Source organism: Lissotriton helveticus, chromosome 5_1 (genome assembly GCF_964261635.1).
Source record: "Lissotriton helveticus chromosome 5_1, aLisHel1.1, whole genome shotgun sequence".
Lineage (NCBI taxonomy): Eukaryota > Metazoa > Chordata > Amphibia > Caudata > Salamandridae > Lissotriton > Lissotriton helveticus.
In genome coordinates, this window is record NC_136065.1 from 2029042266 (window position 1) to 2029062939 (window position 20674).

At 46.3% G+C, this 20674-nt stretch overlaps 1 protein-coding gene across 4 annotated transcripts in view; it reads left to right on the forward strand.

The window, feature by feature from the left end:
• The window catches only part of LOC144756203 (E3 ubiquitin-protein ligase TRIM39-like), a 115087-nt gene that overhangs the window by 3131 nt on the left and 91282 nt on the right, over positions 1–20674 (forward strand). For 2 of the 4 annotated variants that reach the window (XM_078645810.1, XM_078645812.1), the window contains exon 2: positions 13878–13973. The exons of 1 other annotated variant lie outside the window; for it this stretch is intronic. In XM_078645810.1, coding sequence (XP_078501936.1) covers positions 13878–13973 — 96 coding nt within the window. The remainder of the gene's footprint in view (positions 1–13877; positions 13974–20674) is intronic. One more of the 4 variants, XM_078645811.1, reaches the window with a different exon arrangement.

Here is a 20674-nt window from a genome sequence, read left to right on the forward strand (position 1 = left end):
TACTCCAGTGGCTTTTAAAATTCTCAAACTGTCCTCATTGCCGGGGTATTTAAAGTGTGGGTCTGAAAAGGGGTTGGTTCCTTTTGTATGATAAGCAACTCACTTGTAAGGGGCAGCGTGGGACTGGCCAGCATGGCATTCTGGGCTGGCAGTGGTCTGACGGGTCGGTGTGGGCTTTCTTTTGGCCGCTGTGGCTTGATTTCTGGGCTACTGGGCTGTTGTTTGCTATTGACGTCTCTGATACTACCACAAACATTGCCTGAGGCAAGGACACATGTATGCAGTATACTGTACCTTGTAAAACCCTTAGACAGCTTGTCATTATCGTGCAATACTTCCCTCGTTTGCAGATGTGAGCTACTTCTTAACTATGCATTCACGTATGGTTAAAACACTCATTCAGATATTCACATGAAGGCAAAAGAATTCTCTAATCGCCAACATGAGGCTAGAACAGCCATTTCCAAATAAGTGACTGTTTCCCCAACAGTCGCATTAAAGATAGTCGTTCACCAAACATTCATACAGCACTCATTTGCGTTCGACCGGTCACATGCTACAGAAACGTTTACAATAAATGCACACGTTGCCAGGATAGCAATTCACTGTATACTATAAAACAATATTTATTGTCCTGGTGGAGTTTCTTGAGCAAGATCGAGATCTCCCTATAAATACTCATTCAGGCAACAGAACAGAATATGGAAGCTTTGCTAATCATGAACTTCAAATGACTACTAAGTCACACAAACAAGAATTTGCAATGCAATAGGTCTCGCAGTTACAAGAGTTAAAGCTATTGGCATTGTAAATGACTGCCTTTTATTTATGTTTTTAAAACTAAAACAATTATAAAAGGCATTGTTATTTACAATGTGAATAGCTCAAACTCGCGTAAATGCGAAACCTGTTGCATTGCAAATGCTTGTCTGATACTTTATCTAGATGACTGAGTGACAGCGTCATTTTGTATTCAGAGCTATGGCTCGGAATAGGGTTGTTTCCATTAGCCCCAATAAATGCCGATTCATAAAACAAAATGCCGTTCTGAGGGGTGGTGACAGCAGCGAGCACATCCCCCACAGTGGGCACAGTCCTGACTCTCGCAACAAAGAGCTGGGGTGTTCGCCTCACTGGCAGGAACACAGTGCTGGAGAGTGAGAAGCCTGGAAACGAAGGGGCAGCTGCATCTCTCTCTGCAGGAAGGGCCACTGGGATACATATGCACCACACACTGTAGACACTCACTGATGTTGGAAATCAAGGGGCTGCTGTAGCCCCCGCAAGAGGGGTCCACCGCTCCAAGTCACTGTCTCACACACACCTCCACATACCGTACACACTTCCAGATATTCACACGTTCAAACTGCCTTAAAAACACACATTTCGCTTCTGCGTGACTGACATTCCCTCATTCAAAGTGCATCACACAATCTCTTGTCAAAAACGTATAAACAATCAGTCACATTTGTCTGACTGAAATTCACGCATATTTGAGCGTGCGACATACACACGAAAGTGTAATCAGTCATATATATTCACCAATTTAAATATGCATTAGTAACGGGCGGGCACACACACTTGCGAAAGGCACTCCACTTTACGCCGTGTAATGAGCACACTCATATACCTGCGCACGCCCCATGCCTACACTCAACACACTATGTCACAGGTACACTCATATTTAGAATGTCAAGCAACCTGCCCCACACTCCCGATTGATTCACCCTCCCCAACTCGGTATGGTCCTGAAAAAAAAGAGGTAAAAGCGTACATGGTCGGGGAGAACGCCTGATAGTACAATGGTTACTAGAAACACTTACAAACACTGTGCAGTTGGCCCCAGATGCTCAACTTTGTCACTCTTTCTCCCTTGCCACAGAAGAAAACCAGCTGTTTCACCCCTGGCCCTCATAGATGTAATTCCAGAGCCTGACTCCTGCACTAACCCACGTGCAATGTTGTAAACAGATTTCCGCACGTGCCGTGCATATAAGACACCTGGTGTTCCATAAGTGCCATACCAGAATTAGGCGTGTCTTCAATTTTCGGTCTGGGGATGCTGTAACAACAGTTGCATGCCTAGTTCCAGTGCTCTCAAGACTGTCTCAAGGAGTGTGACGTAGACTAGCGCCAATAGTACAAGCCCCTTAAGTATCCATTTGGCGACGCGGAGTGCTATATAAAACTCCCAACTAAGTACATAACACAAAAATATTAACTAAATCAACAAAAATTATGAAAAGTGACGGTTGCTGCCCCTTCCACTGCCTTCTCGTGCAGAAAGAATGTAATATATAGCTTACAGGAGAACCAATGGAACAAGTTGGGGGGCGGCAGTGGCACGAGGAGTAACTCACTAGTCAAATTTACACACACAGAAAACAAGTTAAAGCTACGGTCCTCCGCGATTATGTATAACCAGAAGCAGGCACGGTTTGTCAATAAGACAAACAGGATGTGAAGACTTCTGTTCATTTTCTTAGGTTCCTGCTTCTGCCCCCCCACAAACTAACATCCCCAACAATCTGGTTTGCGTAAGAGGAGGTGCAAGTGATTGCTACACAACATATGGCCTCGCAATGCTTTTTGCAATCTGTGCTCACCAGTTGCGGACAGCATGACGGGTTGGCGAGGGGGGAGGTAATCACAATTGAAAAAATCTTACCTTCACGGGTCACACGCTGCCGCCTCAGCTCCTGCTACTCCTGGCCGGTTTTCCACAGGCAGCCTGAATACATGCATGTGGCGCGGTCTGCTCCGACGTCACGGTCACAGTCACGCTTGCGTCAGCAATGCCTGCGAGGCCTGGCATTGGCAAACGATGCGTGCCTCTCTCAGCCAATCCAGATGCTGCTCCAGCAGTTCCATGATTGGCTTGAGCAGGGATACTCCCCGCTCATTAGGAGACCGGGGGCTGCGGCATGAAACAACCCTCGGTCTCCTAATGTGTAGCCCTAGTGTGCATGTTCGGGCTGTTCGGGAAAAATTATCACCCAAAAACCAAACATGCACACTCTCTTGCTGCTGCGCTAGCCCACCACCACTGACCCATGCTGTCAGTCAAACCTGCTGCCAGTGCGTGCCCCACCCCCTTCAGAGCCATCCCACGCCTGACTGCCTTGGGCGTGGCCCGGTCACTGGCCGGCCTGAATTAATTATTTGAGTAAGTTAAGTTAAATTAACTTAAACTGTTTAAGTTAATTTAGTGACACTGACAGCGCCCCGATGCGACTCGATGTCTGTAGTGAAGCAACGCCCAGCGCCCTAATGGACGCACCGCCATTGGGTATTGGCGCTTTGCATGAGAACAGTTGTACTAAAGTTACATCAGTTACAAAAGCATTAAAAAAACAGCTATAAGTCACTTGGAGCATGGGGTAGGTGGGGGGATTGAGACAAGGGGGTAGGAGGAAAACAAACAAAGTCGGGCAGGAAGGGGGAGGCAGCCACAGGATCACAGAGGGAGGGGGCATGGGAGGGAAAGGAAACACAGCAGAGAGACGAGGAAAAACATTGCCCAAGGTCCGGCTGGGTAGGTGACGGCCAAAGGGTGAAACCGAAGCCAATCTCCTCTATAGCTGCCTAAACAGCTCCACCGGGCATCGGCCATGGTTGCTCGGGCTCAGCAGTCAGTACTAACATAAATGGTTTCCACCCGGGGGCATCGTCATAGTTCAGTCAGCGGCACCAATCCCGGTGATACTGGATATAATGGGATATTATTCCAGATTTGTTTCTTTGCATTCTGGGACTTGTAGTTTTATCTTTCTATTATAAAAGCAGGATTACACGTCCCAAAATGGAAAGGTAAAATCTGGACTCCCACCATGGCACTGAGATCTAAGTCTGTGCCTCTGTCGATGCAAACTCCACCTCTGAAAGACAGTTGCATAACACTGTGATGTTTGTAAGTAAGTGAAAGTAAGTATTAGCTTTATGCTGGGGCCGGTAAAGGAGGAATGTGCCTGGCAAATTATTTATTTATAATTTGTCACTATTCATGGGCCACCTCCAGCACCATCCACACCATCTGTGGCCACCCTGGGTTTGTATTCAGAAAGTGGGCAATTTGTGGTCCTAGGTGGCATAATGGCCAAAGCTTCTGACTCCGGAACTAAGGAACCACACCGTCCTCAACCTCATCACCCTTAACGTGGTACAGCAGGTCACACAGCGAACATCCTCCAAAGGTCACATCGTCACTCCTCTCCTAAACATCACCAATTATCTAATACAAACCACTCGTACCGCAGGACTGGTCCCATCACTTAGCCAACCCTAGCCCCTTGCCCAGCATCCTACCACAAACCAAGGTCAAAGACTTCTCCATAGATAACTTAATGATTGAACCCATCTTTCACCCTATCAACTCCATGTCTGACACTGTACCCTTCTCTGGTACTCTAATGTCCTTGCTGACAGTAAACGATCCATCTGCAGACTGGAAAGATAATGAAAGAAAAACAGAACTCCTGATGACCTCATTACACTGAAGTCCCTCTACAAAACACTTAGACAACTCATCGCATCAATCAAAGCAAAGTACAATACCAACACGATGAATAAAGCCTCTAACTGAAGCAGAACACTTTTCAAGACAGTGAACCTCTGCACCAACCTCCTGCTGGATCAATCTGTTCCTCACTCCATGTAAAAGTGCAACCGCTTCTTCAGTGAAAAATACAAAAGATCCAAGCGTACATTAACAAAACCATGCTTGCTTCAGCTCTAGTGCCCACCCCTTCCTTTACAATCCTAAAATGGCTATCCTTCGAAGCTAATCTCTTTCAAATCCCACCAACATACTCAACTCGCATTAATCGAATATATACAACGCTTACCTGTACCACGCATGGCTTTACCACGCGAATTTTACTTTGCATGTGTCTTTACCACGCAGCAATTGATAACGCAGGATTCTACTCCGCAAATTTTACGTTAACTAACCTCTTACGTCCCTTCTAAATTTACATAATGATGCTGATAGGCTACAAAAACATTTTCAAAACTGCTGAACAAAGTAAAATATTGTTGTTTATATCAAACCAATACTACATATTACCTTACATTTTAAATTTGTTTTAATTTACAATGCGCTTAAATTATTTTTTAAGTTTTAACTTTTGATCCTTATCTCACCTCTCCACGCCTTTCACCAGCAGCCCTTCGCGGAAACGAGCGTCAAAAGTAACACGTCTTTAAAAATAGAGATAGGACTTCTATAATGACGTACACGCCACGTCGCTGGGTCGGCTCTTTCCTTGATCGTCAGAGACACTTTACAGCGCTGGCTTACTGACAGGCTGGATGATTTAGCTCCTAAGGCTGCCCCCCGGCACACGGTGGCTCGGCAATCGGCCCTGTGGTTTACGGAGGCACTTCGCGTGGCCCGTAGTCAGTGCAGGGTGGCCGAGAGGGCGTGGCGCCGTGTGTACGATGGGGAGGCCAAACTTGCCTATAAAGCGGCGGTTAAAGCATACCATCGGGACATCCTTGGTGCCAAGAAGGACTATCTGGCGAGGAGGATAGAGGCATCGGCGAACTCCTGTAAGGAGATCTTTAATATTGTAAAGGAGTTTACTACCCCCAGCTCCCATCCGCCCCCGCCAGCTTCGGCGGATGTTTGGGCACGCGATCTTGCTGGCTTCTTCACAAGTAAGATCAAGGCCATCCAGGCCACCTTTGTGGAGGGACCGGAAGGAGGCAATGATGTTAGGGCGGACTGTAGTCTTCCGCAGATATCTGCGGTGACGCTGTCCGATTTCCCTGCTGTTGCCTGTGATGTCTCTCAGGCGTTACTGGCCAATCTTAAATCTGGCTCGCCACTTGACCCCTGCCCTGCCAAATTCTTGGCCGGGATGGTGGCGGTGGTGAATCCTCTGGTCAACTCTGTCCTCAATACCTCCTTGAGGGAGGGAAGGGTCCCCAGCTCTTGGAAAAGAGCGATGGTGATCCCCCTCCTAAAAAAACCGGGTCTTGACACCGAGGTTCTGGCTAACTATAGGCCAATCTCGCTTTTACCTGCACTGGCAAAAATTACGGAAAAACATGCCCACAGTGTCCTGTCGAGCTTTTTGGAAGCTAACAATCTGCTCCACTCATCTCAATCGGGTTTCCGTCCTAATTTTAGTACGGAAACGGCTCTGTTGGAGGTCACTGAGATCATTAGGGAGACTCTGGATGTCGGCGGGAGGGCCATGCTGGTCATGTTAGATCTGTCGGCGGCCTTCGACACCGTCCCCCACAAGGCGCTTTTAGCGAGGCTTTATGACATCGGCCTCAGGGGGACGGTGCTCAGGTGGTTCACCTCTTTCCTTGAAGATCGCCGCCAGACGGTCTGGGTTTCCCAGAGCTCAGCCGAGATGCCGCCACTGGGAGTTGGGGTTCCACAGGGTTCTGTGTTGAGCCCCACGTTATTTAACATCTTTATGTCCCCTTTGGCGGCCTTGGTGGAGGCTTACGGGGCCCAGATCGTCTCCTACGCCGACGACACGCAACTCCTCTTCACATGCGGGAAAGATCAAGAGCTTGATGGAGAGAGAATCCGGGACTGCCTTGCGCTGGTCTTCGACTGGTTCCAACGGAACAGTCTGAGGGCCAACTCGGGCAAGTCTGAGATTTTATTTTTTGGATGTGTCGTCGAGCCGGATTCGCAGCATTGGTGGCCGGCCGACATGAATCCTCCCGCTCAGTCCTCCCGGGTTGCCAAAAATTTGGGCGTTAAGTTAGATAACCAGCTGGCGCTGCGAACCCATATTCTCGGTCTGGCCGGTACCTGTTACGGAATCCTGAAGATGCTCCGCAAATTTTTGCCTTTGTTGTCGGAGGAGCACAGGAGGATTACCGTTCAGGCTCTTATCGGCTCAAGGCTGGATTATGTAAACGCCCTCTTTCTTGGCCTTCCCGATTACCTGGTTCAGCGACTCCAGGTGGTGCAGAACTCTGCCGCCCGGGCAATTTTCGGCCTTGGTAGACGCGCCCATGCCTCGGGGTTGCTTCAGAAGCTTCATTGGCTCCCTATTAGGAAGCGGATCCTGTTTAAATCCCTAACCTTGATGCACAAAGCTTTGCATGGATCAGGGGCGGGATATCTACAGCGGAGACTGCACTTTTATCATCCAGTCCGCTCTCTCTGCTCGGAATCCCTCTTTAAAGCTGTGGTTCCACGGGTGAAGAAGGCCCGCGCTGGAGGGCGATCCTTTAGCTGTCGAGCTCCCCAGATGTGGAATTTGCTTCCACTTGCGTTGCGCAGTACTGCCAATTTGCTTCAGTTTAGGAGGAGCCTGAAGACTTGGCTTTTTAATGCTTAGTTTGTTCTTTTTATTAAACTGTTTCTTTTTATTTTTCTTTTCTTTCAGTTTTAGCTGTGTTGTGTTACCTTTTAGGAGCCACTGGTGGAAAAGCGTCGGGACACTCCTTTCGAGTAGCCGTACGCTATACAAAAACAACGTAACATAACATAACATAACTTATGGTTTTTTTTCTAAGTTTTCTTCTTTTTTTTTTTTTTACATTCCGCTTGTTCATTTTGGGGGGGAGACCCCACAGCCCCCCCAAACCTCCTTTTTTTGATCGTTGCGTGGTAAAGACGTTCGTGGAATGCACCCGCGTTGAAAAGACGTTTGCGTGGTAAGTTACCCGTAGTAAACGTAACGCGTGGTAATGACTTCGTAGTAAATGATGTTTCCCGCATTAATCCTGTTCTCATGAAGAAGAGCCTTACTCTGGCCCTTCACCAAAGCTCTCTCTGGGGACGCTTTTTCACACCTACTCTCGATTGTCAAACCCTCCTTCACTAAGTACATCTTCCCAGAAGCTCTCAAGACAGGCCAGATCCTCCCGCTCCTAAAGAAACTTATATTAGACCCTGATGACCACTCCAACTACTTGCCCACTTCTCCCCTATCATTCCTCTCCAAGATGATTGTAAGAGATGTGTATAGTTAATTTCTGGATTACGTTGATTCTAACCATCTCCTGCTTAACTACCAACCTGAGATTCCTACCTGCCACATTGTAGATGCTGCCCTCCTGCCATAGATGAAAGTGATACCACAGTTTAATATCACTGGACCTCTCTGTTGCCTTCGACGCAGTTGACCAACCCATCATCATATGCATCCTGGAGTCCTGAATCGGATTTACTGACAGTGTCCTCCACTAGTTCTCCTCTCACCTTTCCAACTAACACTTGTTTATTCACATAGGCACCTCCAGGTCCCAAAAGATCACTTGCTGAGTCCCCCGAGATTCCATAATGTCCAGGGCCAGACTGACCGTAGCAGACATCATGCATTTTCCCTGTGGGCCAGAAGGGTGGGGGCCGGTTTTTGACCTGTGGGGGCGCTTTTGTTACAGGGGGCCTGTTTTGTCAGTAGTGCTGTAATATCTGACCCTGTACAAAATGCGGCAGCATTGCTTGACACTAGCACCCGCACCCCTCATCCCCCCTCACCCCACCTCCTCCCCTCCGGCTGGTGGTTCAAGGAGAATTGCCAGGACTGGTTTCTGGTCTGGTCGTGATAATGTTCCCTGTCATCTTCAACCGCAACACGGAGCTGCTTGGTGCTTTACTCACAGATAACCGCATCAAGATTTACCAATATTCTGATGATACACAGCTGTAGTTGGAAGACTGCTCTGCTTCAAACACCCAATACCTCAAACACCCCCTGCCATTCATCCAGATCCAGATATCCAGCTCCTCCCTGAAGCTCACTGCAGTCAAGCCAGAATTCCTTTTATTTTCCAAAAACAACAAATAAGAAACCTGGTTTAATGACATGAACTGCCTTTGAAGCACACCTTTCATTGAATGCACAATCACTTGGATTCACTCTCAGCACCAACCTCATATTCAAGAAAAGCTTGCAAGCCCCCCCTCCCCCCGAAAATAAAGGAAGACATGGTACCAGCTCTCCCCTTTAAAGAAAATGAAGCAATTTCTTCCAGAAAGCATTTTCAGAACTGCTCTCCAAGCCTTCGTACTCCTGCATCTGGACAGTAGTAACACCCTATTCCGTGACCACCCAGACTCCTCTCTGGCACCAATCTAGGGCATTCTACACATTGTAGCAAGTCCGTCCAAGGCCTGAAGTAACATGATCACATCACCCCCCTCGTGATGAAACTCCATTGGCTCCTCTAACCGACCCACACTATCTTCAAAACCATTTGCATCAGTTACAAAACCTTCATGACCAGCCTCCCTGCTTATCTTGCAGACAAGCTCACCCTCTCAGGTGGTGCATTCATTTCTGCAGCCAGAATACCATCAGACTAAGAAGTGTAAAAAAAGAAAGAAAACAAGGCAGCAGGTCTTTTCCATGTATGCTCCCAGTATTGGGAACTCTACCGTCATATCTATCATGTCCGCTTCCACTCTGCTCAAATTTAGGAAACATTTGAAGAAACACTTCTTTAAAGGACACTACCACTAGTGCACTAACCGTCCACAACCCAGTTTTCTCTCCTATCACTCACTGACTTAATTCTTCTCTGCGACCCTGTATAGTCCTCTCTGCTTTTTTGCTAGGTTTGCAATATTAATATTTCAGATACGCACACACATACCTATATGGATACATGCATACATACCTGCATGCATACATAAGAAAATAGCACTAAACTGGCCGGAAGCAAATAAAAAGGTTGAAAGACTGAACAAAGTGGTAAAAGAAGGAATGCATTTGGCAGAAAGCTGTGGGAGGAATTGGGAATAGTTGCTGGAGAGAATGGATGCACATAGAGTTCCATGTATGCCCTGCTTGGAAGAGTACCTTCTGCGCTATTAAAAGAAAGGAAACTAAACACATTTGTGAATCCAGAGTGAAGAATGTTAATAAATTATACCAAAGAGGAAAAGTGGGTAATGAGAAAGGAAGATTTTATAATGCAAGGAACATTTTGACTTAAAGAAATCTGCACGGATAACAAAAAATATTAGGGGATGTAATTCTGTAATAAAGAAAAGCATTGGTTGGAAACCCATTAAAAGGGATAACGTTGTTCACTTAATCTATACACACGAGTCCTTTGTTATACCTACATTTAGAGTGGAGTAGTTAAAACGAGTGACCAAGTTATGCAAAATTAGAGACTATACAAAGATATAGGTTAAGGAATAACAAAAAAAACGGTGGAAGAGGAGAGAAAGAGAAACCTAAGAAGCATGCAGACTGTTTGATGAATTAAATGTACATGGGAGATGCAGAAGAAAAATGTTAATTTTTATCTGTAAATAGGAATGTTGTTCTTTTAGAATAAGTTTTGGAAAATAATAGGTTTCTATTTCGCTTCTTGGTAAAGTTTAGACTTGCCCATAACTATAACATCCTCAAAGTGTTTGGTATACCTGAAACTGGAATGTATGGAGCTGAACATTCTATAAGGTGTGGAGACAGATGCCGGAGGAGATGTGTCTTAGAGAGTGAGAGAGCAGTTAGGGAGCAACCTGGTGGATAAAATGCATACTGAAGAATAACATTTGGAAGAAAAGGTATACTGTGTTGCCTCCATTATCACTCTATTTTTTGCTTTTTCTAAAATAAAATCCTCTTCAATGTAAATAATAATTTTTCTTCGGTGTTTTTTGTTGTTTGTGGTAGTTGTACAGCAGAAACCAACCAGTGTGAAAAGCTTAAATGCTGTCAACGTGATTGGAGTAGTAGCTGGTGTCTTGCTACTGCATCGTGATGTAGTGTTTTTAGATCTCGCCTATGCAGCGCGCACGAGCTGCATAGGAGAGAGACCTAATGCCATCAGTACAGCTTTGGGGGCAAAAACGTGCACGCGTTGCATTGCTTGCAATGGCAACGCGTGCACGTCTGACGATTTCCTTGCGGGAGCGTGCGGCGCCATATGGTCGCACGCTCCCGCAAGGGAATCGCGCAGGTCCCCTCCCCTGCTGCCGCGCACTTGTTATTCCGAGCATTGATCGCCCCAGCAGTCTTCACACTCAGACACCACAGAGCGCCGCTCTTGCATCACAAAGGAATACACTGAGCCTCGTGAGTTATTCCAAAGAGCATCACTCTCATTTCATACGTACTGGCTTCATTCCGACTGAAATTTCAAAACACAAGGACACCTGCTGAAACACCTGCTGAAACATAGGGCGTGTTGACCATTTTACATGAGGCATCGTATACTATTTTGCGGAAAGAGTGCCCACCCATCCTTGCTCTCTTAATAGCAGGAACACACACCAAGCCCGTCCCACATGATCTAAGTTGGCATGTTGGGGCATAAGGAGTGAGTAGATCAAACAAATAGGATGGACCTGTCCCCTGCATAATACGGTGGAAGACGCACAGTGTCTTGAACAAGACTCTCTCTCTTATCGGCAACCAATGGAGGGAGGCCAGCGCCACCTTCGATGATGCCCTCCTCAGGCGCATAAGAACCAGACGAGCTGCTGCGTTCTCTACACCCTAGAGTCTTTGCATACATTTAGCTGGTGCACCCAGGTACAGAATATTGCCATAATCAAGGCGCGATGTCACCAAGGCATGTACCATGGTCTTCCTGGCTGCAGTAGGTAGCATATCCACGGTTTTACAAAGGCCCCTCAGGACTCCAAAACAGGCGCCTGCCACCGGCCTGGTATGGTACTGAAAGGAGAACTTTATGTCCAGCCATACCCCCAGGTTCTTAGCCTGAGCGCAGGGCATAGGGGTGGACCCCAAACTCTGGGGCCACCATGCCGATGACCACACCGACAGCGCTCTCCCTACCACAAGCACCTCGGTCTTATCGCCATTCAATTACATGCATGTTAAATGAATGTATTTTTTAACATGTTTTGACTTTTAACAGTAAGTTACAAATGTTTTGCTGCATTGATTTTTGTTTAAAATGAGATTACCACTATTGGATTCTTTGTTAGACCTTACATTTATGAACCAGTGCCATGCTGCGATGCACACACATAGCATACGTTGTTTTGCCATCTAGCGTTGCTTATTACGTGCTAGGTCTTCTTCACCTGTATTTTCGTAAACTTCTTCCATGATTCTTTTTTGATAATTGATTTCCCCCTTTCCTATTTATTTTTAGGTTTCTACTCGTCTTTAATATTTGTAATTTGTGTACCATCCAAAATGGCATAAGTTGTGAGCAGTGGTGGGCTGTACTATTAGCAGGGAGAAGGGGGGGGGGAGGGTGCGGCTGGTTGTGAGACATGCAAGATGCACCTTAAATGGGGAATAAATGAATAGTTTGCCCTTTGGTAATGTGAGATATATTACACCGTATATCACTTTGTGATTCCATTTGGTTTATTAATATCCTTTTCATCAGGAGAGTCTGCATATGTAAAGAACAAACTTAAGTTTAGACATTAAGGGGTATATTTATCAAAATGTCGTGCAATGCAGGGCCACAAATACAATTGCTGCTCTGCATTGCTGAAAAGCAACATATCTACAAAAATAGTGCAGGGGTAAGGGACTTCTAAATCACCCTCAGCATAAAGCTGAAGTTGTAGAGGGGCTGGAGAAGCATGAATTCGGGAATGACGAGCATTGGCATAGCCAATAGGTCTCGCTTTTGGGACCTTCTAAGTATTTAGTTATCCAGGACAATATTCTTGGTGCAACAACAACTGGTGCATGGCTAAACACTTAAAAGGTCCCAAACGCGAGACCTATTAGCTATTCCAATGCTTGTTTAAAGAGGTGTGTCTTCATCTTTTCTCTAGACTGGAGCAGGGTTTGGACAGACTTTCTTGATATGGAGATGTTTTTGCAGGTCATTGGTGCAAAGATAAAGAAGGGCAATTGCTTAATTTTTCCTTTTTTTTTTGCATTTCTTTCCTGTCTGACTGATAGTGTTATAATCAGGGGTGTGCCAAGAATGACCGGAGACTCTGAGCTTGTCAACCAGATGTCCTGGAGTTGCATGTCATGATGACTTTGTAAATGCACTTGTTTAAAGGTGGTGCGGCCTGGCAATGGGAGCCCAGTGATGTGGTTCTATTTTTTCATGGCCTTCATTAGGGGTGTTGCAGTATGTTATGTGCCTCTAATGGCGGAATAGTGTGGATCTGGGAGGCCGTGTATTAGGTAGCATTGCCACTGTCCAGATGAGCAAGTACGAGGGCATGTAAAGCAGTTATGAAGTTCCTGTCTAGGAGGGATGATTTCACTTTACCCTGTAGAGAGCTGGAATCGGACAGTCTTGGTTTTCTCAGCGATGTGTTCTTTGAGGATGCGATCAGTGTTAAGTGTGCATCTGAGTGACTTGCCACTGGTTGAAATGTTTGGGTTCTAATCCTTACAGGTGCATGTCATTGTACCTGGTTTGTACTAGTTCTTGCTTGCTGCCCTTGGCTTATAACAGGATCTCTGTCTTGGTGGGGTTGAGCTTCAGGTGGGTGCTGGTCATCCGGTCTGGATGAGCTGCAGGCAGTGCTTGAGATGTTGCATGTCTGCAGCAGATGAGAGTTCTGGATGTATTGAGGAAGACTTCTAAGAAGGCTGTTAAAGATAATATGCCAAGCTCTTTGGGGTAAGTAGTGAATTTTTATTGGAGAGCACAGGTACAAGCATTCTAGAATAATCAACACTGAAGAAAGATAACACATTTACAACAAAGGCCAAAATGAAAAGAACTCATGGTGGGGTAGGAGAATGCGAAGTGTCTATGTGACATCACATTCTTATAATGGGTGATGTTCTCCTTCGTGACAGCCTAGTGGAGAGCATGGCTAAGCAAACTCTAGACCTAATGACTTGTGAGTACAGTGTGTACAATGTTTATGCTAACAAATGCAGTCTGTAGCATCATAAGGGCAGGTGCACAGCTGAAATGTTCACTAACTAATAATATGCAGAATAGCTTTTGGTAATGTTAACACTTGGACTGTTCTTTAGAAAATACTTCATGGCCACGTGGAACAACTGAAAAAGGACCTGGAGAGCCTTCAAACATGGGCAGTGGAAGAAAGCAGGACTGTGTCGAAGGTAGAGGTGAGAGGTTTCCTGGCTGTATTTGTAGAGAGATGCGAGACATTGGGGGCCTCTGACTTTAAAGAAGCCGAGAGGCAAGGGGGTACTCTCAGAGTCAGAATTGGAGATAAGCGATATGTTGGGTATTCATGACCGACCTTGAGGTAAGAGAGAGAAGTGCTCACCAGCCAGGGACAGAGAAAGACCTGAAAATGCTGAAAGGACAGGGAAACCTGCCCTTTCATATAGCGGGGTAAACCAAGGCTCATGGAAATGACCATTTCTGCTGTGTGGAGAAGACCATCACTTTGCTTTTCAGTGCCACAATTCTAACAATCTGGTATAGATAACAGACGTTCAACTAGTCTCTGAAGCTGGAGCTGGCAGTAAAAGAAGTCTCGTAGGGCAGCCACCAGAACCCCTGAGTTGGTCCAGGAGGCGGGCCAACAGACTGCAGAAGGAATGTTTAAGCCACTTTGTACAGCAGAGTGACTGCTATTCTGCATGGCTAAATGTTAGTGGTGTGGCATAGAGAACAGTGGCATAGAGGAGAGTAGTGTAGAGTGGAATTGTGTAGAATGGAGTGAAGTTGAGTGGAGCAGAGTGGTATAGGATGGAGTAGTGGAGGACAGAGTGGATTAGAGCATTGAGTAGTGGCCTGGAGTGGTGTAGAGTTGAGTGGAGTAATGTTGAGTAGAACGCGTAGAGAAAAGTAGAGTGAGTGGGGTGCCATAGAGTGGTAGCTTAGTGTGGAGTGGCATAAAGTAGAATGCCATAGAGTATAGTGGTATGGACTGGTTTGGGTGGAGAATACTGGCGTACAGTAGAGTGATGTAGAGCAGAGTAGTGTAGATTAGAGGGGAGTAAAGTGGCATATAGCAGTGTGGAGTAGAGTAGCAATCTTTGAAATCAATTGCAACAGTACATTTTAATGGCACCAGAGCACAGTGCTTATTGGCAATACTTCCTTCTCGTCCAGATATACAAGTGTTATTGGTCTTTTATGTATCCCTCTTTCACCAGCTACATGTTATATAAAGACTTCTGTTGTACTCGGCTGTGGTGGCCAAAGCGAGAAACATTCAGTCCTAAGGTGTCTCTTTGTTGTCAAAGGGGCAATAACTGGGAAAGCAGAAACACTGGTCTGGGAAACAGGGAGGTCTTCCATTAAAGTAAATCACTACAAATAAAACTGAACATGAGTCTTTTATATACAACAAAGAGCCACTAGGGGCAATTTAATATGACTGCAGTTTCTCCAGTCTGATATTTCATAGGAACATGACGTCTTTTTGTCATCCACTTACCATCTTAATGGTCTGTAGTGTTCAACATTGCAATGCACGGAAAGGCCCTGGCTCAAAACTACAAACATTGGTTTTGCAAAGTGTATTGGTTTTGTCAAATTTTTTTTTAGGTCTCGCCTTAGCCATCCCGTTAGGGATACTGGGCGAGATTATAGTAAGGCTTTTCAAAAGTCTACCCAAACTGCGGATTGGGTACAGTGCATGTGAATACAACCACGTGCATTCAGCTCACCAGGCTGCACACCCCCTCACTCGATATATGCTTGCTCGCCTTTCCTTTGATTTCCGCCGCGAAGCCGGGCGCGTGCACATCGCACGCCTGTGAGCCTCGTCATCTGACTTCAAAGGAGTCCGCTCCCCCGCCCCCTCATCTGACACCCCCTCCCCAGCTCTTGTGTTTAATTGCACCTGGTGTTCCTGCAAAATGGTGTCCGCTATCTCCTAACCTCTTGAGGCGCCCGCTTCATGCCATTTAATCTTGTTTGCATTGGATGCTGACAAAACTCTGTTCTCGTAACTTCCAGGGAAACTACGTGTTTTGAATTGCACTTTCACAACCCTTTTAGATCACTTAATTTCATGCGCGTCACTGGTATTTTAGGTTATCTCCCTCCCACTTCACGTTTGGAGCCCTCCTCCCACCCTCCGAGAACAAACGCAGCGTTTCTGTTACCCATCCCCTCCCTTTCCGTGTGCTTGGACTGAGGCAACAAGAGGCACAGGCACCCGCTCAGCTCTGTGTCTCTTTCACAATGCTTGGCTGCTGGTTGGTTATTTTTGGAGTCTACCTTGGGTTTGTGTATCAGCACGGCTCCTGCGTCAGGGGTGCCGTGCTCGAGTTTACAAAGGAGTACATTTTTATTGTTGCGATTCATCTCTTCTATAGCCGCGTTGCATGTACAGCGCATAGTCATTCTCTCCTCCCACACCACTATTTACTCTTTAGGCCCTGCCCTACTTCCCCATTACCATCCTCGCCTCCTTCATCACGCCCTCCCTGCCTCCTTTTCTGTGCCCTTTCGCTCTACGTCATATAGACACGACTGCTTGTAATAGTTACCGCTTGTTTTAAGTTGTGCAGCTAAGAACGTGCTCATACCTTGTCAACTTCATTAGTATTATTCTTAACCGCGCATACAGAGTAAACACTTAAGCACTTTATTTCAGACCCTTTTAGAAGGTTTCCGTACCTAGAGCGATGGACACATTCCAATCAGCGGCTCGGGACTCTGCACCTACTACCTGCTAACTCCAAGGTTCAGGTGGCACTTGAGGCAGGAGCCCAGGAGAGAAACGTGTACATTTTAGGACCCAAGCTCTCTATTTTCATTTCATTTACCCGATTCACAGGAATGAAAGTATTCGCACTGCCTGGAAAAGCTGCCCTCGGTCTCCAACTTGTGCCATTCTAAACCAGGGGCACCCAGAATATGTTCCACTAGCCCTAGTACCCAGCGTCTTACACACACACAAACACACCCTGATATTATTAGATCTTTCAGCGGCGTTCAATACTGTCAGCCATACCCTACTTTTGGACAGGTTGGCCGGTTTTGGGGTTCGGGATTCAGCCTACCGATGGTTGGAATCTTTTCTATCCGGGAGAACACAGAGGATCCAGCTGGGAGATAGGATATCAGGAGTGGGAGACCTGACATGTGGAGTCCCCCAGGGCTCAGCATTGTCCCCACTCCTGTTCAACCTATACCTTCAACCTCTGATAAACACACTAGCTGAAATGGGCTGCCGTGTGTTCAATTATGCCGACGATACACAGTTACTGTTGAGCATAGACAACACTATACAGGCCCAGTCACACGCACAGGAGGTGCTCAGATATATAGTCCATTGAATGTCCACGAACCTCCTAAAAATAAACCCCGAAAAAACCGAGGTGCTGATAGTTTCATCAAACTGCTCGCCCTGGAGTGACCTATATTGGCCTCAGGAATTGGGCTCGACCCCTAAGCCAGCCGACGCAGTCAAAAGTCTAGGCATTAAGATAGACAGTGCCCTCTCAATGGTCAGTCAGATCTCCACTGTGGTTGGAACCTGTACTGGCCTCATAATGCAGCTGCGCAAATTAGTTCCACTTCTTTCCCAGTCAATGCTTCGCACGGTAGTTTCTGCCACCATACTATCGAGGCTTGATTATGGAAATGCGCTCTACCTGGGCCTACCAAAAACTTTAATCAACAGATTGCAGGTGGTCTTAAATGACGCAGCTAGACTCATCTTCAAACTCCCAAGAAGAGCACATGCCTCTCCGCTATTACAGAGCCTTCATTGGCTGCCAGTTGGGCAAAGGTCAGTCTTCAAAAGCCTCTGTATAGCCCACAAATCCATCTATGGACAAGCCCCGGCGTACATTAAGGAACGGCTAGAGATTTACAGACCTGAAAGAAGCCTCAGGTCCTCTGACGCCCAACTGCTTGTATGCCCCCGGTTCAGACTGGCCACAAAGGGCGGGAGATCTTTCTCCGTCCTACTACCTAAGCTCTGGAATGATTTGCATGAGGCCCTCCGCAAGGATGGCAATCTACTCCGTTTCAGGAAAGCCTTAAAAACAATTATTTTCAGAGCAACGCTTAGCCCAGTCTAGTCTTGCCCAGTTCTTCCACTCCCTTTCGGCTAAACCGGTTGTTGTGCTTTGCGGTCAAAGCGCCCTGAGACCTGCAGGTGAATTGGCGCTATATAAGCTGACAATAACAATAACACTCTCTCTGTCTTTCACACACACACTCTCACACACATGCTCTCTCCCACACACACTCTCTCTCACACACACACACTCATACACACTCTCTCACACACACACACACACACACTCACTCTCATACTCTCACTCTCACACTCTCACACACACACTCTCTCACACACACACACTCTCACACACACACACACACACACTCTCTCTCTCACACACACACACACACTCTCTCTCATACACACTCTCTCTCTCACACACACACACACTCTCACACACACTGTCTCACACACACTCACACACACACTCTCTCTCACACACACACACACCCTCTCTCTCTCACACACACACACACACACACACACTCGCACACAATATCTCTCCCTCTCTCACACCCATACTCAAACACACACACTCTCTCTCTCTCTTTCTCTCTCTCTCACACTCTCAAGATTAACAGTAAGCTCCGCCACAGCTTCATGCACGGGGTTCACTAGGAGGGAATGCTCAAGGCGTCCCTTTAGGTCCCCGATCAGGATCTGGCCCTCCTGTTGCCAGGAGCAGGAGTCGGCCTCTGCGCGCACTCCTGATCAGCTGGATGCCAAGTCCAGTCAAAAAAGCAGAATACCAGTTTCACATGCAGTCGGACACTCTGGAAAAGGGGTACGTGCCTCATTACCACCCAGGGAACATTTCTGCCTCAACAATCGTGCTTTCATAATTCGGAAAATCTTTTGCTTCACCTCTTGTCAGACTCCCTACATAGGAACTCGCTATCTTAAGGGTTACCAGATTTTAAAATCCAAAAACCGTAGCATAGAAACATCAAGCGGAGGGCAGAAAATGGCTTAAGTAAAGTCATTAATATGTAAAGAAAACACGGACAGTGAGGCAATAGATGGAAGTAAATGCAACTTTTACATTCTGTATAATCTGTTAGTTAATACGCTTTGGCTGGAGGCTTCTCAGGAATGCTGCACTGGAACACATGAACACCCCACTTCCTCTCTGTTCATTAGACCCTCTCTGAAAACCGTGATAAGCTGCAAGTTGTGGTGAAAACTCTAGACTGTCCCAGCAAATTCTGAACACTGGATAACCTTAATAATCACTTTTTTGTGTCTGTGAATCTTTGCATAAGCGGTGCATGCACTGCCACACTTATTCAGTTCATCTTGGTGCAATTTGCGCACATCCGCAAGTCGCGCTGGTCATCAGGTGATCGCGTTGCTGATTTCCTACAGCCCTTTGGGGTGGGAACTGGTGACATTGATCAGTCTGACCCCTTTGCTCTGACACCACCACAAGCCTGCTTGTTTGGAATCTTAACTCCAAGATGATCCTTTGTGGAAGCTCCAGTGCAAGAACTTTTATGGAATTAAGCAATTTGTCAGTTTGCCATTTGAGTGCTCTCCCTCAGCTAGCAGCAAGATAATTTTTTAAGCCGGTTTCTTAAAATGGAGCACCCAGTTGTGACAGTGTCAGATGATAATAGGCAACAGGAACATTTATATACGATCAGCCATGATAATCAGTGGTGCACTGGAAAATGACCTGTGGTAAAAAATTGCTGTCTGCTGCTGATTTATTGGTCATACAAACACTTAATTCAATCACAACTTAAATGAATTAACAGGAGTATGTTTGTCTCCAGAGGCTTAGCAAGGTGGTGGTGAGTGGGTGGCTTTCCGCCCTGGGCAGCACGAGTTTTGGGGGCAGCGGCCTACCCCGCACTCTTACACCGCCAGCCACATCGCACACCATTTGTCTGAGCCTCGGCGTCAGACTTCAAAGGAATCGACTCCCCCGCCCCCACCCCATCAGACTTCAAAGGAATCCTCTCCCCCGCCACGCAATACCGAGAGCTTGTTTTTATATAGCGTTGGACGTTACCCAAGTGGACGTTACTAAGCAGGGAATATTCTGGAAGTACATAACAAAATAAACAATTCAGCCAAAGATCCATCACTAAACATCCGCAGACTGTTCTTATTAGTATATAGGGCTGCACTGAAGCACAGTTAATCCTAAACATTCCTAATAAAGTAAGTGGAACTGTTTACTTGCACATAGAATAAATATGCATTTTATGATTGAATTGGGTAACAGTAACGCTGGATATTTACAGCACTTAAAAAGGACCGAAGTGCGGCATGAAGCACTGTCTCAAAACAAGTAAGAATAATTCTCCATATTTTTATTACATTACATTATCTTGTGGGCAACCGTTTTCTCTACCTATCGATCGCCCTCACTCTATCTCTCTATCGCCCTCACTCTATCTCTCTATCGCCCTCACTCTATCTCTCTATCGCCCTCACTCTATCTCTCTATCGCCCTCACTCTATCTCTCTATCGCCCTCACTCTATCTATCGCCCTCACTCTATCTATCGCTCTCACTCTATCTATCTATCGCACTCTATCTATCTATCGCATCACCACAGCATCACTCCACACCTCCACAGCATCACTCAGGGGCACCACAACATCACTATGCGCTACCACGGCATCACTGAACGCCACAGCATCACTCGTCGCCACCACATCACTCGTCGCCACCACAACATCACTTAGCGCCACCACACCATCAATCTGTGCAACCATTCAACAACAACTGGTTCAAATATGTTCTATCAATGTTTCAATCTTTATTACAAATGTCACAAAAAGATGTTAATATTTCACTTCTGTTCTTAGATTTTCTTTA